At 40.9% G+C, this 18,074-nt stretch overlaps 1 protein-coding gene across 2 annotated transcripts in view; it reads right to left on the bottom strand.

Moving 5' to 3' along the window:
- Nucleotides 1–18,074, bottom strand: part of SLC8A1 (solute carrier family 8 member A1) — a 317,474-nt gene that overhangs the window by 282,530 nt on the left and 16,870 nt on the right. For both annotated transcript variants that reach the window (XM_023516660.1, XM_012808814.2), the window contains exon 2: nt 10,131–11,959. In XM_023516660.1, coding sequence (XP_023372428.1) covers nt 10,131–11,938 — 1,808 coding nt within the window. In that variant the 5' untranslated portion in view covers nt 11,939–11,959. The remainder of the gene's footprint in view (nt 1–10,130; nt 11,960–18,074) is intronic.

The raw sequence follows: 18,074 nt of genomic DNA, 5'->3' as shown, positions 1-18,074 counted from the left end.
AGAGTAGAATGTGAACGTTTTAAAAGAATAACTGAGAAAATGACATGAAGGCTGTGTTGACCAGTTTGATGGAAGTATTTCGGATTGCATGTGAAAACCCCACACTGTACCCCAGAAGTGCATTAATGTACATAGTTACCATTCAATAAAAAAAAAAAAAGGTTTCATAAGAAAAAAAAAATATCTCAAAAAGATCCTCCCCCTCTGATTGTTTCTTTTTCCCGGTAGTCTGTCTGGCCTCCCTCAGCACCATGTCAGGCTATCCTGAGATGCTAGACCACCTGAGCCTGGCAGCGGGAAGGTATCGAGTCCCAGCTTACCAAGATCCTGGCTAAGCAGTTCCAACGTAGGTAACAGTCTCATTTGCTTAGGCTCAATAAAATCACACCATTCAGGGACATGATAAATGCTTCCCTTGGTAACGCACAGGATTTGGAAACAAAGCAGAAGACGAAAACTTTCCTATGTCATAGTCTTCTGAGTTCATTACGGCTTCGAAATATGAATCAGAATTGAATCTCTCCCAATCTCTACTCTTCTGGTCTCCATTAGAGAGGGCAGCCAAACTGTCACAGAAACCATCTGGAATGGGGTCAGGGCAAGAGAGGGAGCCGTGAGGTTCTCTGCTGGGGAAAAGCAAACACGGGGAGTAGGCTGAGGCTGCCAGGGAGCAGCAGTGACACGAACAGCTCACCATCGTCACTCCCTCCTTGCCTGAGCACCAGGGGCAAGGGTCACGTCAGGAGGCCTGGGGAGGGAACGACGCCAAGAAAGGCACAGAGAGCCTCCAGGGGCGACTCAACATCCACCCTGTTGAATGGCTGAGCTTTTGTACGTTTATCTCCCCTGGCAAAGCGTGGACTTCTCTACCGCAGGGGCCATGTCGCAAATACCACCACCGTCCCAGTATCTTGTGAGGGACGTGGCACAGGACGGGTGTTCACAGAACCCTTCCTGAATGAAGGCATCCGTAACTAGGGTCCCAGCCCTACTGGATTCCACAAACCTACTTCTGGCTTGTCAAACCTACTCAGGCATATACCTTTGATTTCCAGGACAAAGTTCTTATCCATTTTTAATAAAGCAGCAGTTTGAGTGAATCCCAATTCTATTTCCTTTCTCTCATACTGTCTTCAGTCTGCTTGAGCAAGAATCTGGACTAATTCCAGGCTTCTCTTCATTTTAGTAACAGCTGAAATGCACTCAGGGCTGTACGGTCTTTTCCTCTCTCTGTGTATGTTCTTTGGCCCTGCCTCCCTTCTTCTCTCATCCCCCCTCCTCTGCTCTCCTCTCTTCCTTCTCACTCTCGCTGCCTCTACCCCTGCCTCTGCCTCTCTCCGCCCCACCTCCACCCTCTTCCTCTACCAGCTGATAGACAAACCTCAGACAACTCAGACAAGACACATTAAACTGAAGAGCTCAGTTTGAAAGACTCTGTCAGGTTAAGATCGCATTGCTTGTGTTCAAGAAGGAAAGTTTCCTTATCATTTTAGGAATATTTTATTCTATTGTGCTATTAAAATTAAATTCTGTGTAAGTAGGACTTAATTTTACTTTCCCACTTGGTTCTTCATAAATAAGAAATGTGTGTGTAAGAAAAATGTTCTTTGTTGAAAAACAGCTGCAGATTTCTTTAAAGGTTATATCTAATTATATTTATAGCCATATAGTCATTGGCATTACTCTAAATAGAACGATAATTTTCTATAATAGAAGTTAAAAAATAAAATAAAGCAACCTTGCCTCAAAATAAATTTGTTATAAACACACCCGAACACAGATTTTCTGTAAAGCATATGCAAGATCTCGTTGGTCGGTCATCTGATTTTAGGCAGAAGTTTTTTTCTTCATTCTTGTCCCCTAGATAGAATATAATTGAGAAGCAAGAAAGACTTGAAACTAGACTTTTAAAAATTTATGTAAAAATTCCATTTACTATGGAGGTTGGATTTGTAGGTTTGTATCAGATAAATTGCCCTTAGAGACACTTACTCTAGGAAAGTCTCCTAATCAATAATTCTTACTTTAATCACCTTTAGGATCAGAGAATATAACTTTTTAAACTTCTTTTTAGTGCTGATAGAAGGTAACAAATATCCTCTGATACTAATTCTCTGCTGCCATTAATATGCATTGTCTGGTAACATATACAGGAAAAAGAAAAAACAAGAACTATCTTTTGAGTATGGAAAAAGGCTACATTCATTATTCAGCCATATAAAGAAGTTAAATGCTACAGGGCTAGTGCAGGCAATGAAAGAATACTAATTAATAAAGATGTTTCTTTTTTAAATTTAAGAACAAAGGAAAATAAATAGTGCGCTCTTCCCAGCACAAGAAAGAACTTGAAGGCAGAAATAGTCCCTAATGAGACAACACAGGGTTACAGTCAGGCACTTTATACCTCTAAATTCTATACCTAGCCTTTATTAGCTGTGTGACCCAAAGAAAGTTAGTTTATCTCTAAGCCTCAACTTCTTCATCTGTCAAATGAGTACAATAGTAGCTACTTAATACAGTTGTGAGGATTAAATGGAATGTGTAATGTAAGCAAAACAGCATGAAACTTGGATCTAAATAAAAATTAATACCACCACCGTACTACCACTTCCATCATCAAGACAATCATGACCACCAACAAGGCCATCTTCACCACCATCATCACACTACCTCTACCTCTACCAACACCACCACTACCACCATCATTACCACAATTATCACCTCTATCACAACCACCACCACTGTCCAGAACATGACCATCACTACTACCATCACTACCACCACCATTATCACACCACCACCACAACCTCCATCACTAACAATACCACTGCCTCCAACCACAACCAGAACTGCCACAATCAACACTACCACCTCCACCACCACCACCACCAGCATCACTGCCTCCACCACAACCAGTACTACCACAGTCAACACCACCACCTCCACCACCACCACCACCACCTCTACCACCACTACTACCACCATCATCACTAACAATACCACTGCCTCCACCACAACCAGAACTACCACAATCAACACCACCACCTCCACAACCACCACCTCTACCACCACCACTACCACCATCATCACTAACAATACCACTGCCTCCACCACAACCAGAACTGCCACAATCAACACCACCACCTCCACCACCACCACCACTACCACCACTACTACCCCCATCATCACTAACAATACCACTGCCTCCACCACAACCAGTACTACCACAATCAACCTCCACCACTACCACCACCACCACCAGTACCACGTCCACTACCACCACCCATCGCCTCTATTACCTCTATCATCTTCATTTTATACGTGAAAAAAATGACTCAGAATTTAAATGACTTACTAAAGGCACAAAGCTAACAAGAGGCAGACACAGAGCCCACGCACAGGTGAGGAATACAATTTGAGGAATCCCTCCAAGTCCATCTTCTTCTCAGAAAGGCTAACATACAAAACTGGGGTGACCATGACCTCAAGGGTCACCACAAAGCTTCAGAATACCTGAGATTCCAGATCTCTCATACCTTAACATTAAAAACAAAAATGAAAGCAGAAAACTGTATATGGACAATGTTCTGGGCTATGTTATAAATGTCTGAAATGCCAGGTATGCTGAACTCTGCCCAGTTACCCTGTTCTCATAAACATCCTTCTGAAAGGCAAGGGACCGAAATTCAGCTTTGGGCTCGGTTTTTGCCCCTTGCTTCCAAGTCTTCAAGTGTCACCCAAGAACACAATGCCTATTCCCACAGCTGACCCTGTGGAGACATTGTGAGAAGGAAAGAAAAAGTCATCTAGAGCACTGAGTCCTCAGGAGAAAGGCAGGAAATGGAAGGAATTGTTTATTTAGCCTGGCTCTATAGTGAGACATCTGTATATGCCTGTGAAAAGAAAGGGCCCTGTCTGGCTCAACCTTTGGCAAACAGATGGGTATTACGTAGGTGGTGTGTTAAGCCAGGAGAGGAAGCAATGGAGGAGATTTCCTATAATTCTGCTTATATTGTTGACAGCTTGCTTTCCCTCCTAGGATGTTCTGGCTTCCCCACAAGCAGGGCAGAAACTACAAGGCACTGTGAGAAGCCAGCGGTTCAAGTCCTGTCTGCTCTCTTAGGATTCCACACCCCCACAGCCCCAGCCGGCTTTCCCAAGGAACTTACAGGGATTATCTGTAATGCCATTGACTCCCAGGCTATATTCTGCTATCTTCCTATCTTCCCTGCCATCTGGCCCACTATATTGCAAGGCTAGTACTTAGAGTTCCATCACCTCAAAGAAGGAAGCTCCAAGGATCAGTTTGCAGTAGCCATGATGGAACATGATGAAAATGTTTGTAGGAAAATTTCTGCACTTGCCCTGATATTATAATATTGATCATAGACAATTTCACACCTCTTAACTAACCCAACAGCAGCAAACACCCCAAATAACCCTACTGGAAATGTTACACCCTCAAGGTTGCTCCATTCAAAAGAATTACATGCAATTCCATCTCCTTCCATGAGCTACCAATATCCTCAGAAGAAAATCAAAGAAGAAATCTTTTTCCACTTCACAATTTAATATAAAATCCACTCAGATTTTATAACATGATGACAGGGTAGTAAATCTGAGAGAACGAGGATTCTGAGCAACGTGGATCATTGCTCAAGAGACTACAGGAGTATAGTAAATCAAATCATTTCTAGAAACACAAGGACTAACTCACAGACAAAAATAAAACACCAACATTTTACTAGAAATCTTCTCAAATGTCTTTAGAAACTCCAAGAAGCAATGTGGTGCAGAAGGGTAAGCCCCTAAGCTTTTAAGTCAAATAGACCAGGGTTCAATCCTAGATTCACAGGCACTTTGAAGAAATTATTTCATCTCTCTGAGTTTCAGTTTTTTCGCCTGCAATGCCACTTCCTTCATTGGGTTGTTGCCATGTTAAATATATAAAAAGCATTCGAGAAAGTTCTTGGAATATGGTATGTTAATTGCAACGGTCTTCTAAATTTCATTTCTATGCGATTTACCACAAAAGGGTTCCCTAAACATTAATTCTTTCAGGAACACGCTCAGATCGATTTAAACACCCTCATAATTATATAAAATTCCAAAGAACTTTCACCGAGTCTTTCATTAATTTTGATAATGATCCAATTTTGAAATTGCCCATACTCTCGGGTTTATCAATCTGAGAGTCCTATGACTCCATCTTAAAACACACATCCCATTTCACTTTCCCGTTATGCTTCTGTCCTCCAAAAGCAAATGCAAATATTTTTTCCAGAATGAATGCTTCCCTTACAGCTTACCCAATGTCTTTGTAACAATGTTTGTACCTACCAGGATATGCACTCTCTTCTTATCTCCATTTCAGAGTATAAGAAGCATATGTGGTATTTCCTCTATCTCCCTCATCATTATTAGCCCAATGCCGGGTACAAATCAGCAGCTTATTAAGTATGTGTTGATTAATTGATATGTAAATCTCTCTTCTACCTCTACACTAGTGAAGCAATCAGCCTCCTAGGTAATGGCCTTGAAGGATGGCTAAGAAAAGAGCATGTACTTTAAACACTCAGGTGAATCTAAACTATTCTCATTTGCTAAGACAAAATTCTTTTACATAATGATATTATAACCTCGAACTTTAATTAGCACTGGAAAAAATGGGACTGAACAGCAAATACGGCAATCTGGTTGACACAGTAAATAACCTTTCTGCACACAGTTAACCTAGAGTTCTGGCAGAAACTCACATGTTTTGGCTCTTACCTTGCTTTATTTTTATGATAGTTATACATTCATAAAACATATGCATTTATAAAAACATCTTGTAGTTATAATTTAGGTTTGCAGTTGACATTTTTTGGTTCTAAAAGGTAAATATTCTGGTCTGAAAAGATAATCCACTAAAGCAGAAATCCATTAAAATGTTAAAGTTATTCCAACCAAATATCTTACATTAGCACATTAGCTAGGAAAATTTTATGTCAGTGTAAAATATCATGTGTCCATCATTTTAATAGTCTAAATGTACCAGCTAAAATTCTCATGCCATAAAGTTAATCTTGAAAAATGTGGGATTCAAGGTAATAGATGCTAATAGTCTTTCTTATTTAGCCATTTTCTTTTTTTTTTTTTTGAGACAGAGCCTCAAGCTGTCACCCTGGGTAGAGTGCTGTGGCATCACAGCTCACAGCAACCTCCAACTCCTGGGCTTAAGTGATCCTCCTGTCTCCACCTCCCAAGTATCTGGGACAACAGGCACCTGCCACAATGCCCGGCTATTTTTTGATTGTAGCCGTCATTGTTTGGCAGGCCGACGCTGGATTTGAACCTGCCAGCTCAGGTATATGTGGCTGGTGCCATAGCCGCTTGAGCCACAGGCGCCGAGTCTCTACAGTGGTTCTCAACCTTGCTAGCAATGAAAACAATTTTACGGTTGGGGGTCACCACGACATGAGGAATTGTATTAAAGGGTCGTGGCTTTAGGAAGGTTGAGAACTACTGTTTAATATTTTTAATCATTTCTAATTTCCCCACACAATTATTCTCCTGCTCTTAGCACTTCAAGCTTTCTAAATACCTTTGTTTCTCTTTGTTTACATCTGGCTGTCTTCTTGCATTATACATTTTGCTCTGCTCTCGGAATTGAATTCCTTCTTATATAGCTAGGTCTTTATTCCTTGGAATTCTTAACAGCAAGAAGAATAGGGGTTATATAAATAGGAAAACCTATTTATAGGCTTTATTTTAAATGTAAAAAGGAAAACCAAAATATTTATTTCCCTTGAAATATTATACTTATAATAATAATGTAGAACCTATATAATACTAAAATTTCATTTCCTTCCTAGTACTTTCTCCAAAAGAAGAAAATGTGATATAAATATTGTACCAGAGAGCTATACCTGTTGAGGTATCTTCCCCATCATATTTCCTAGGTTTAGGGAAATTAAAAATATACCTGAAAATGTGATAGTTGTTAAAACAAAATTAATTCTGGATAGACCCATTGTTCAATATATTATTTTGTCGCTCAGAACCCCTGGTAAACTGATTTTATAAACAATATATTAAGTAAATTTTCCGACTTTACATACCTCGTTTTTACAACTCTGCATTTTAAATATACATGCTCATGATCTTTCTGTCTTAGTTTCTGGGCTATCACTATGTAATTAAATTTTATTTGTACCTACATTAGTTAATTAACCTTAACATTTTCCAGACCACTTAAGCTAATGTTAGACCTTGGAAGGCCAAACAATATTATGTAATAATTATTACCACTAAACTAGCACCATTAAAGAATAATCATTAGCAGCACTTCACATTTGTGGATATAATCCACCAAACCACAAATCAAATTAGCATATTCTTCATTTATTTTTTATTAGCTGTTAACATTAGACAATTCCCTGTTGAAAATCAAGATTACTTGGCATGGGTTTCGTATTTGTCATTGATTGAGCTTATACAAAAACATGTGCTCATTGTTAATTATATTTCTTTAATAGGCTTTTGCTTTGCAATTTTAAAATGTTTTTTTCTGAGAATATGTTTTATTAGAGATTACCAGCACCACTTATCTTTTATCAGTATTCTTCCTTCAAAGACATTTTGACCTTAGAAAAGGTCGAGATGAAATAATCAACTCATTTATGTAAGAATAGGAATGAACAGGTACAGACATTCTCATATTACAAACTTAAATGACTTCTCTATTAAAAATAAAATCAAAATAAGAAATGTATCTGGGTTTCTGAATCAAAGAACCAATAAAGCTAGAGCTTGTCTAGAGCATCAAGATAAATATGCTTTAAAAATAAAATGCTAGAAAAAAGAAAGATGTAGAGCTGTAATTTCCTTCCATGTATAATTATAATGTTTTCCCCTTTCTAAAAATTCACATTTAAACTTAACAAATAAAACACAGTAAGCGTTTTATAAAACGAGGAGCTGGTGACTGATCTAGAATACTCCTAAGAACAGAGATACAGATAGGGCACCAACTCTTAAAATTTTCATCAATTTCACCAATTCCTTCAAGAAATCTAAATCTCTAAAGACGGAGTTTGGCAATATTCCTCTCCTAGCAAGAATAAAACCAATTTAATTGCACAGGATGAATTCTTCAAATGGAGTGTTGCAGAATAAATTATTCCATCAATCACTGTCAATCTTTTCTTTAAATTATTTTTGTTCTTCTACATTGTGCCACCCTGAGAAAGGTTATTTATTTAGGACTTGCTGAAAGCCCTGGGCCTGAACAGCATAGTAGAGAGGGAAAGCTGCTTTTCAAATAAACAAGTACAGAGTCAAATTTTCAAGAGAAAATATCCTTTGCCGAGCAAACAAAACACTCATTTAAGGTGTTTTAAGGACTACCTTTGTGGATTCACTTAACATGCAATACACCTTTATTAACAGGTAATGCACGTTTCCATGGATTACAACTGCTATCTAATACTGGAGGGTTAAGTAACTAAGATGATTATTAAGGATAATGGGAAAGGATTTTTAGCAAAGGAATAAAGTTTACATGTGTTAACCTGGGCAAGACCATGAACTTTGAAAAAAATCCTTTCTTGGGCATGAAGGATATTAATTTGCTATTACATCACCGCCTTTCAGTAAAATAAGTGTCCCAAGAAAATATACCTTACTATGTACAACATTAACTATATGAGAACTTAAAATTGATAGTGATCAACACACCACCCCGCCACACACATCAGAAGATGGATATTATAATCTCTGCTTTGCTCACTTTCCTTGTGACATTGTACTCCATAACCGTCCATCTCTATAATACTATCAGATGTAAAGACATGGGATGGCTCTTTTCAGGAAAAATGTTCTCTCTGCCCACAACCTCCCCCTGCCCCTTTTTGGTTTGTTTTCTTTACACTTTCTTTTCTTTTCTTTTTTTGGAGGGGGAGATTTTTTATGTGATCCTTACACTTTTAGTTGGAGAAACTTATTTCACATTCAGCATCTACTTAACATTTGACATATCACATGCCATTAACCCAAGACTTTGCCACTTTTACAACTGAAGGAATTTAATACAGTACATTTATTTTTTTCCTGAAATTTTTAAATTGCCAGTGCTTCAACCAACATAATGATTCATTCTGATGTTCTTTGTTGCACTGCAGATATTATAAATAGTTTCCTCTCTTCCCTCTTTCTTTCCAGTTTGGACATTGCTCATTGAGTCCAATTTTTTCGTCTGCTTTTGGTGAGTTGAATCCACAGCCCTCTCCTAAGTTAGGAAGAAGGAACAGTTCTCTAGATAATAAATCTCAGTAGAAAAAAATCACTGTACCTTGTCACCTCATGTTATAACATAGGCACTGTTGTACCCATAAGTACCAAAATGAGGAGTAAATTGTTCCTCATGCTTCTCTCTGATCTGCTCCCTGACAACTAGGATGCTTGGACAGAACCTCTCTCTCCATCACTATATAAATAAGGTAAAGGGGTTTGTTTAATCACATAAAGCAAAACTAGATTGGAACTATGAAAAAGTTGTATAATTTTTCCCATGTGAGCATAAACCAAAGCAGCAAGGTTTGTCATTAAGTCAGAATTAAGCATTAGCATTTAGGCAGAAACCTTAACATACTGTCACAGCACACAATGTCAAATAAAATCCACAGAAATATTTCAGCCAGCTCTGGTAGCCAGGAAATTCTTTACAGAAGTGTTTCCTTCTTGGGTTTGCCCAATTTGTACTCAGCAATGAACTTCGAGACCTATTCTTATGTCTCATATATTCCTTTTCTGAGTATATACCATGTAATTCAAAACAGAATTCAAATTTTTCAACCCACCTTGAGTGATCTGATAAATCGCAGATTCATTTTATCATGGTTCACAATATACTATAAACATGGAAACATGCAAAAGTAAAAATAAAATCTGGACGTCAAATAGTATTTCTGTGTATAGAGCATTCTGATGAGTGGCACCCAAGGGAGGACTGGTATTTGGAAAGTCTTGTATCATAACATAACATTTTCATTCATTGTACGCCATTTAGTTTAAAAAATGAAGCACACACCCTTGCATTCTTAAATACACTCGAGCACACCACACACATATACACACAAAGAACTTACACAATTTCATCGTTCTGGAATTCAAGCTCTCCACAAGTGTCCTCGAAGTCCTCCCCTCCACCTCTGGCAGTCCCTTCGATGGTTTTATAGGGAACGATAACATTTCCTCGAGCTCCAGATGTTCTCAACACTTTCACCTCCATGATGCCAATGCTCTCACTCACGTGAGTCACAGGTTCCTCAAAAGTAAAGATGCCTGCGTGGTCATCATCGAAAATAGTTACAGTGGCAGTGGAGGGAGATCCGAGGCAAGCAAGGGTAGAGACATGATTGGCTTCCAGTATGCCATCTTCTGAAGCTTCAGAAGACACTTTGACATTGCTGAGATGCACAAGGAAATTTTCATCCTCTTCAAAGATGTCATCGTCTATAATGCCCACTCGGATTTCTTTCTGAGTCTCACCAGGCTTAAAGACCACAGTTCCTTCAGTAAATTCATAATCAGACCCAGCATTGGCAGTGCCATCCTCTGTTCTAAAGTCAACAAACACAGTGTTGGTCAAATCACCACCTCTGCGGATAATGGTTAGGGCCACAGTACCACAGTTCTCCAGACACTGATATGTCCCTTGTTCAAAAAAGATCTTACTGACAGGGTCATTTTCAGCCACTTCCGTGTTGACCTCATGCATGCTAACAGCTTTCCTGGCTTGGTCAGCTGCATGCCTCTTTAAAATGTTGCCAGCTCCAGTCATCAGGCGAGTAGCTTGAATTCGGTAAAATGCTCTGCTTTTTTGCTGCTGACTTAGGACTTGGTAGTTTGCTAACTCTATTAATTGCTCGATTTCTTTCTCTGGATGCTTCTGCTTAAGTTCCTTCAGAATCCTAGCCATTTCTCGCCTAGCCTCTTCATCATCTTGGTCCCTCTCATCCACTTCCAGAACCAGAGCGCCATCCAAGAAATTTTCAACATGGGAATTGACCACTTTGCCATCCATTTCAATTTCAGTCTTGGAAGATGGCCTGTCTCCTTCATGTTCAATAATCATTCCCCTTTGCTTGCCAGCCCGATACCTCTTGTAGACATACTTGTAAAAGAGAAGCCTCCTGTCTGCTACCCAAGCAAACACGACACAGATGGGAAAGAAGAAGAACGTGAGCAAACCTTCCCAGACCTCCACAACACCAGGAGAGATCACAGACAAAATAATGTAGAGCCAGGTGTAGGCAAAGATGCTCCAGGCTGCCGTCACGAAGAACACGCGCAAGTGCTTAATCTTCCTGGTCTCCCCATCGGGAACCACGTAAACACACAGCGCAATGATGATGAACATGTTGAATGCGGCACTGCCTACGATGGTGCTGGGGCCCAGGTCTCCTGCAGTGAAGTTATGGCCACACACTTCAATCACTGACAGGAGAATCTCAGGAGCAGAAGAGCCCAGAGCCATCAAGGTCAGGTTAGACACCGTCTCGTTCCAGATCCTCACAGTTGTCTTGGTGGTCTCTCCATTGGGTTTCTTTATGGTTATCTCTTTTTCTTGAGATGTGATGACTTCTATAGAGGACATGAACCGATCGGCTATGATAGAGACTCCAAGAAACATGTAGACCATAGCCACAAAATACACAGTAGCTCTAGCAATTTTGTCCCCAAAAGAAGGGTCTTGGGGCTCCCAAATGGGTAAGATCACCCCTTTCTTACAGTAATAGGAGCCAGTACATTCACCGGTTGCATTTCCTTCTCCTTCCATTTCTGTCTCAGCACTTACACGGTCCACAGGGGAAAACAAGAGAGCCGCGATGACTAACAGGTGAAATCCCATTGAAAAGGTGGGTGGGAGACTTAATCGCAGCATGTTGTCCATGCGACTTCAAACTGTCACAACCTACCAGTAAAAATAAGAGGGGGAAGAGGGTGGGGAAAAATCACACCATTAGAGCCACATCCAAAGCATGACTAACTTTTTATTACTCTTACCAATAACTTGTTTATATTTGACCATCCCAAAATCTATGGTGAATGATGATTCTAAAACTTCACCGGTAATTAAGCGATCCTTTGTAAAATTTACAACTCATTTTCTCCGTGAACTTTCTATGTATAGTCCCCGTTCACTGAGCAAGATACACAATTGACTTATTAGAAATGAAAAGTTCAATTATAGCCTTGCCTTATTAAATACACACTTATGCATGCTAATAGCCAAGAAGAAAAAGAAACCCAAACTTCTCAAGCATTAAATAATTTCCTCCTTATTGCTAAAGCAGATTTTCTTTTTAAATTTTGGTTAGTACAACATCTTCCAGAAACGATTTCTTTGCCAAAAGGACCTTATTAGCATTGGTGCTTTGAAATTCAGACTCTGAAAAACCCTACCAACACAAGGCCTGATGATTATCTTAAACTTTGGAGTATACCTTACACTGTACTTCATGAAATCATATTCTATTCCTCCACATTCACTTGGAAACCGAGAACTCTTCAAGCTTGGCTGCAATCAAAGCTCCATGGTATCTCTTCTAGAGGGGGAAAATTTCTGCTGTAATGCACTATTTCCACACATTAAGTACAGCTTTTAAAGCATGTTTTGATGAAGAGCACATTTCCTCCTAATTTTCAGGCAGCCCAGGTCTCCTGACACATTAGCAGCTGTGCATCTGGCTCTGGAAGTAGAGCTCCTCACATCTGTGTACAGAGCTGGCTTTGGAACCTGCAGGCCAGTCACACGGGAGAGGGAGATAACCAGGCGTGGGCCCAGCATGAGCAGGAGCCTGGCAGGCTGTGCGTTACCAGCCTTCAAATGTTCCTACTCAGCGTGGATGTCATAGTAGTTCCATACAGGGTCCAAGTGACCAAAAAATGCAAGCCAATAATTCCATCTACATCAGCTCGTGTGGCATAACAGCAGTGACCATAAAGTATGCACATGGGGAAGAACCACAGGAATCGGGGACATGGCAACAGAGCCACAGAACAACACGAAGCTTGAGGAGCAGAGCAGGGGGCTGAGCTGCTGCGGCCCGACCCCCAGCTCAAGCAAAACTCAACTCAGACCTCACATCCCCTCTGCCTCCAGAATCCAGCACGGGGCTAGGGGAACTTAAGTAGTAGAAGGTTTACTCCAAGTCAGGGTAACTCATCTGCTAGGCCTTGCAGGAGGGACCAGTTAGGACATCAGACACTGCAGCGATAAGAAGAGGTCCTGTCTCAGCACACAGCCCGATGGCTTGGAAGATGTTAAAAGAGGAGCTGGATTGGAGGCTTTCACAGCTTCAGGCTGGCTGGCAGCCACCTCATATTCGCCTACACTCTCTGGCTCATGTTTGCTGCTGATGACGATTCATGCTGAAAACTACACCAGGGCCTAGGAGATCCCCCCTGCCTCGCACATCCTGGCAGACCCTCAGACATCCCACCACAGCTTAAAGTCCCTTTTAGCTCATGACTATTGAGAGATAAGCTTCTTTGACATTTTTTCCCCCATATCAAAGAAAACTAGTAGAGAATTAACAGTAGTGGAGGGTTTATTTTCAACCTAAGCAAATGATTGAAAAATAGAAGAGATGCATTTTCAAAATATGCAAAAGTTCACGGTCAGGCCGTCTGCTTGTGTGGTCACTACGTAGCTTTAGTGGGTCCTGGGATTTCTGCTTAAAGTAAGGTGAGGGTTAACCAGGCTATACGAACAGTGGAAGACCTGGACTCGACTCCCTCACACATCCATTTATTCCACAAATATTTGCTTAATACGTATTTTAGAGTGACTTGCTAGTCTCTCTTTTGGGTTCTGAAAATTCACCAGTGAATAAAACAAAGTCTCTGTTCTCACTGAGTCTATTGTCTAAAGGGGAGCAAACATCAAATGACTGTCTGGTGGTAAAAGGGGGCTACGGTGTAAGGAGGGGAGCAATCTAAGAAGAACTAGGAGAGTGTGTGTGTCCATACATGCATGTGTGTGTTAGCATGTCCACACACCCATGGCATGCATGATTTTATATTAGTTAGGGAAGGCCTCTCTGATAAATTAAAATCCTGAAGAAAACAAGGAATCAAATATTATGGGTATCTGCAGGAAAAGAATTGCAAGCATGTGCAAAAAGCCTTATGGTAGTGGCGCCCATAGCTCAGTGAATAGGGTGCCAGCCACATACACCAAGGTTGGCGGGTTCAAACCCGGCCCAGGTCTGCTAAACCATGATGAAAACTGCAATCAAAAAATAGCTGGGTATTGTGGCAGGCATCTGTAGTCCCAGTTGCTTGGGAGGCTAAGGCAAGAGAATCACTTAAATCCAAGAGTTTGAGGTTGCTGTGAGCTGTGATGCCACAGCACTCTACCGAGGGTGACATAGTAAAACCCTGTCTAAAAAAAACATCCTTATGGGAATTGTGCCTGACATGGTCCCTAACCAAGGAGAAACCAGCATAAGTAGAGGGGGACAGGGATCCAAGTGGGGACACGGAGGGCCCTGCAAAGCAGTGGCTTTGATGGAGATGGAGACAGAATCATGGAGGAGGGTCTGACCAAGTGTGTTTGGTCTTTCACAAAGGTCTCTCCACTGTTTGAGTGCAGAATAGACGGCAGGGGCAAGGGTGGAAACCAAGAGACCAGCTTTTGCTTACAATAGTAACATCTGACTTACAAATGATCCCAATGCCTGGTGGGTACAAAAGAGATATAACATTTAAAAAGGAGAAAGGCACATGTAGAGATCCTTTTGGAACACCAACTCAAATTGCTTTGGGAGCCTATAAGGATCAGAAAGTTTAAATGTTTATAAGAAACAGTAGTAATGAACACGGATAGTAAATGCTGAGGAGTGATTCAAACCTGCTTCTGTCTCCAAGACTGATAGAATTAACCACTCCCTTCACATTACAGCCAAATATCATCACTCCATTCTGCACATTGCAACCAAAACAAAATTCTTGAAGTGCAGATCTGACACTCTCACCTCCGTTAAAACTACTGCCCTCAGGACAAGGCCCAAACCCCTCATCAGACCATTCAACACTTTTATGATCTGGTCTCTGGGCTCCAGAATGTAGAAATAATCCTTTCCATTCCCTGAATAAAACAATACTTTCTCACTTCCAGGCATTGGCAAATTGTGCTTTCGGTACCCAAAACTATTTAGCTTTTTCCTTCTTAAAAGCAAGTTTCAAAATCACACAATAGCAAATTATAGCCAATTTCCTGAGAGAATAACAACACTGGATTCCATTCTTAAACACTCTGATAGACACTGTGTTGATGTCTTCATATGCGTCAATTACATCTAATATTTATAATTAGAAGAGTTGTGTTGCACAACTGCTAGTGTTACTTCCATTCTAGTCTGTGTGAACAGCGCCCTGTGGAGCTGTGCCATGCCCAGTGCCCTAGCAACAACCTTAGACAGTATAAATAATTGGCCCATTTTGGAGGTGGGATAACAGAGACTGAGACAGATTCAATACTTCTTGAAAGCCATACAGATAGTAAACTCCTGAACTAAGATGCAAACTCTGGTCTGCTTCCAAGACTGAGAGATTAACCACGTCATTATATCATCCCTGATAGTGAGTAAAGTAATCTTTGAGGACTAATGGGTGTGGACTCAGACGAGCCCACTGAAAAGCCTCTTGGCCTCAATGCAGGGTATTAGTTAGCAAAAGCCTTGTGGAAAGTGTCCAGTGGTCTGGCTTATTTTACAGATCAGAGATTCAAACAGACAAGCATCAGTACTTGTGGTACAGCACGTGGGCTGGCATGTTCCTAGAGACAGCTATCCCTTTCCCTCTCTGGCCTTTTAGCAATTGCCTGGCAACCTTTTCCCACACACACAGTCACGGCAATCTCTTAGGTCAGCCAAGAGAAAGACCTGCCCTTTATCCCTTCCACAAGCCATATCTCTCAATATGTTCTTAGCCAAAAATGTAAAGGTAGATGAATCAGTAAAAATCCACCGTTACTATCAAGAGAAAAAGGACGGGCTTCGATGTTAACTAAAAGCATCACATTTACATTCAAAAGATGGCATCGTTATAATTTATGAAGTCAGTGGACACAGAACACTGCTGTAGCTTATTGACCTTGAAGCAACCGTAAAGCATGGTCTAAACTTCCGTCTCTTTTTAACATTTAAATTAATATCAAATCAAAATGCTCATGAAGATGTGGGGTAGGAATTATCTAAGTGTGAGTCCTTCTTCCATTTTTCTCCTTCCTTTCAGGGTCTTTTTCCTATCATTAGACTCAAATATATATTTCTATTAATAGTAAGCAGGAAGGAAAGAAGAGAGAGTGCAGGTAAGTTGGTTTGCTGCCTTGCTTTCTTTTTTTTCTGAGACAGAGTCTCACTATGCTGCCTTCAGTAGAGTGCCGCGACATCACAGCTCATAGCAACCTCAAACTCTTGGGCTTAAGCGATTCTCTTGCCTCAGCCTCCCAAGTAGCTGAGACCACAGGCACCCACCACAACACCTGGTTATTTTTTTGTTACAGTTGTTTAGGTGGCCCCGGGCTGGGTTCGAACCCGCCACCCTCTGTATATGTGGCTGGTGCCATAACCACTGTGCTACAGGCACCAAACCTGCCTGGCTTTCTTGCATTCTGCCTAGATTTACTGACACAAGGGCTAGGCTGGATTTTATGGTGGATTCTCATCACCTCTTTGTCTATGGCCAGTGTCTCTTTGGAATATCCATGGAATCATCTAAATGAGACTTCAGCATAGTAAGTACCTAGAATGCATAAGTTATCTTCTGCTCAATGGTTTTTAATTTGAATAAACAGCCTCATCACCTACAGATTACAGTCCTGAGTGGCACTGACACAGGATGGTAAAAAAAATCCAGCTGTGAGCAATCCAGCCACAGCAGTGAAAAGAGAGGTCATGGCCACAAGGAGTAGAAACACTTGTTTGCAAGGCAGATCTTTGCCAAATTCCCTCCATGAAGGCTAAGGAAGAACTTTTGCAGAGAAGAGGTGAAAAGAGTAGTTAGGCAGCTGAGTAGCCAGTTTTGATTACCAAGGAGGACCTGACTCACAGAAAAGGAATATGCTGGCAATCCCACCAGCCCAGCATTGGGGATGACTGGCCTAATAGCATCTGTTGATTGGCATCTGGGGTTATTCCAAGGAACTCCTTGACTCGCTTTCATCAGGACCTGGAATTCTTTTCTATGTAGTTCTTGCGGACTGAAAGCCTTAAAGCTAAGCAATTAATCTGTTTCTAAGGCAACATAAAAGCAACCATAAATCCCTCTGCACTACCAAGGCAAACACTTCCAAATGCTTCTAGACAAAAAGATGATGCCATAAGATGAAGACTGTTCTCATTTGTCCATTCCATCAAGAATGAAAGTTACTGCCCTGGCTCTCACCCTCAGGCTACCAGACTGTAGCCAGGTTTCAGGAAGGAACTTTGTTTATGCAGAGATTCTCTGTATCTCCCCCGACACACACACCCCAAAGGGACCAGGCTGTGAGATGTCACATGAGGGCTCAAGCCCTTCTGCCGAAACATACAAAACTCATCTGTCAGGAACCTGTCCTATGTCAGAAAACACCCACCTAAATAGTTCAGCAAAGGAAAACAAGGGTGGTCAGGGTCAGGCAATGCGGCCAAAAGAGGATGGATTGAGGACATAGGATAAGGAAGAAGTGGTTACAAAGTTATGAGATGTGCCCTTTGGCCCTTTGCTCTCTTATTTTTCTACATAGCACTTATTACTTTTTCTGTGCTATATAACTTATTCAATGGTTCTGTTTATTGTCTTTCTCTCTCCAAAAGATGTAAACTCTATAAGCGGTGGTGATTTTGTTTCTTTTTTTCACTCATACATCCCCAGTTCCTGGAGCAGAGCCTGGCACATAGAAGAGGCACAGCATATGCTTCCTGAATGAATCAAATAATTATCACAGGGTCCTGTGCTGATTCACCAGATCCCTGGTGGTGAATCAGAACATGGGAATTGGGCCTAGGCATCTGCACTTAAAAATGCTTTCTTTGTGAAAT

Source organism: Otolemur garnettii, unplaced genomic scaffold, assembly GCF_000181295.1.
Source record: "Otolemur garnettii isolate 467f Iridium unplaced genomic scaffold, OtoGar3 scaffold00095, whole genome shotgun sequence".
NCBI lineage: Eukaryota > Metazoa > Chordata > Mammalia > Primates > Galagidae > Otolemur > Otolemur garnettii.
The sequence above is the reverse complement of the archived record's forward strand: the minus strand, read 5'-3'. Positions and strand labels throughout refer to the sequence as shown.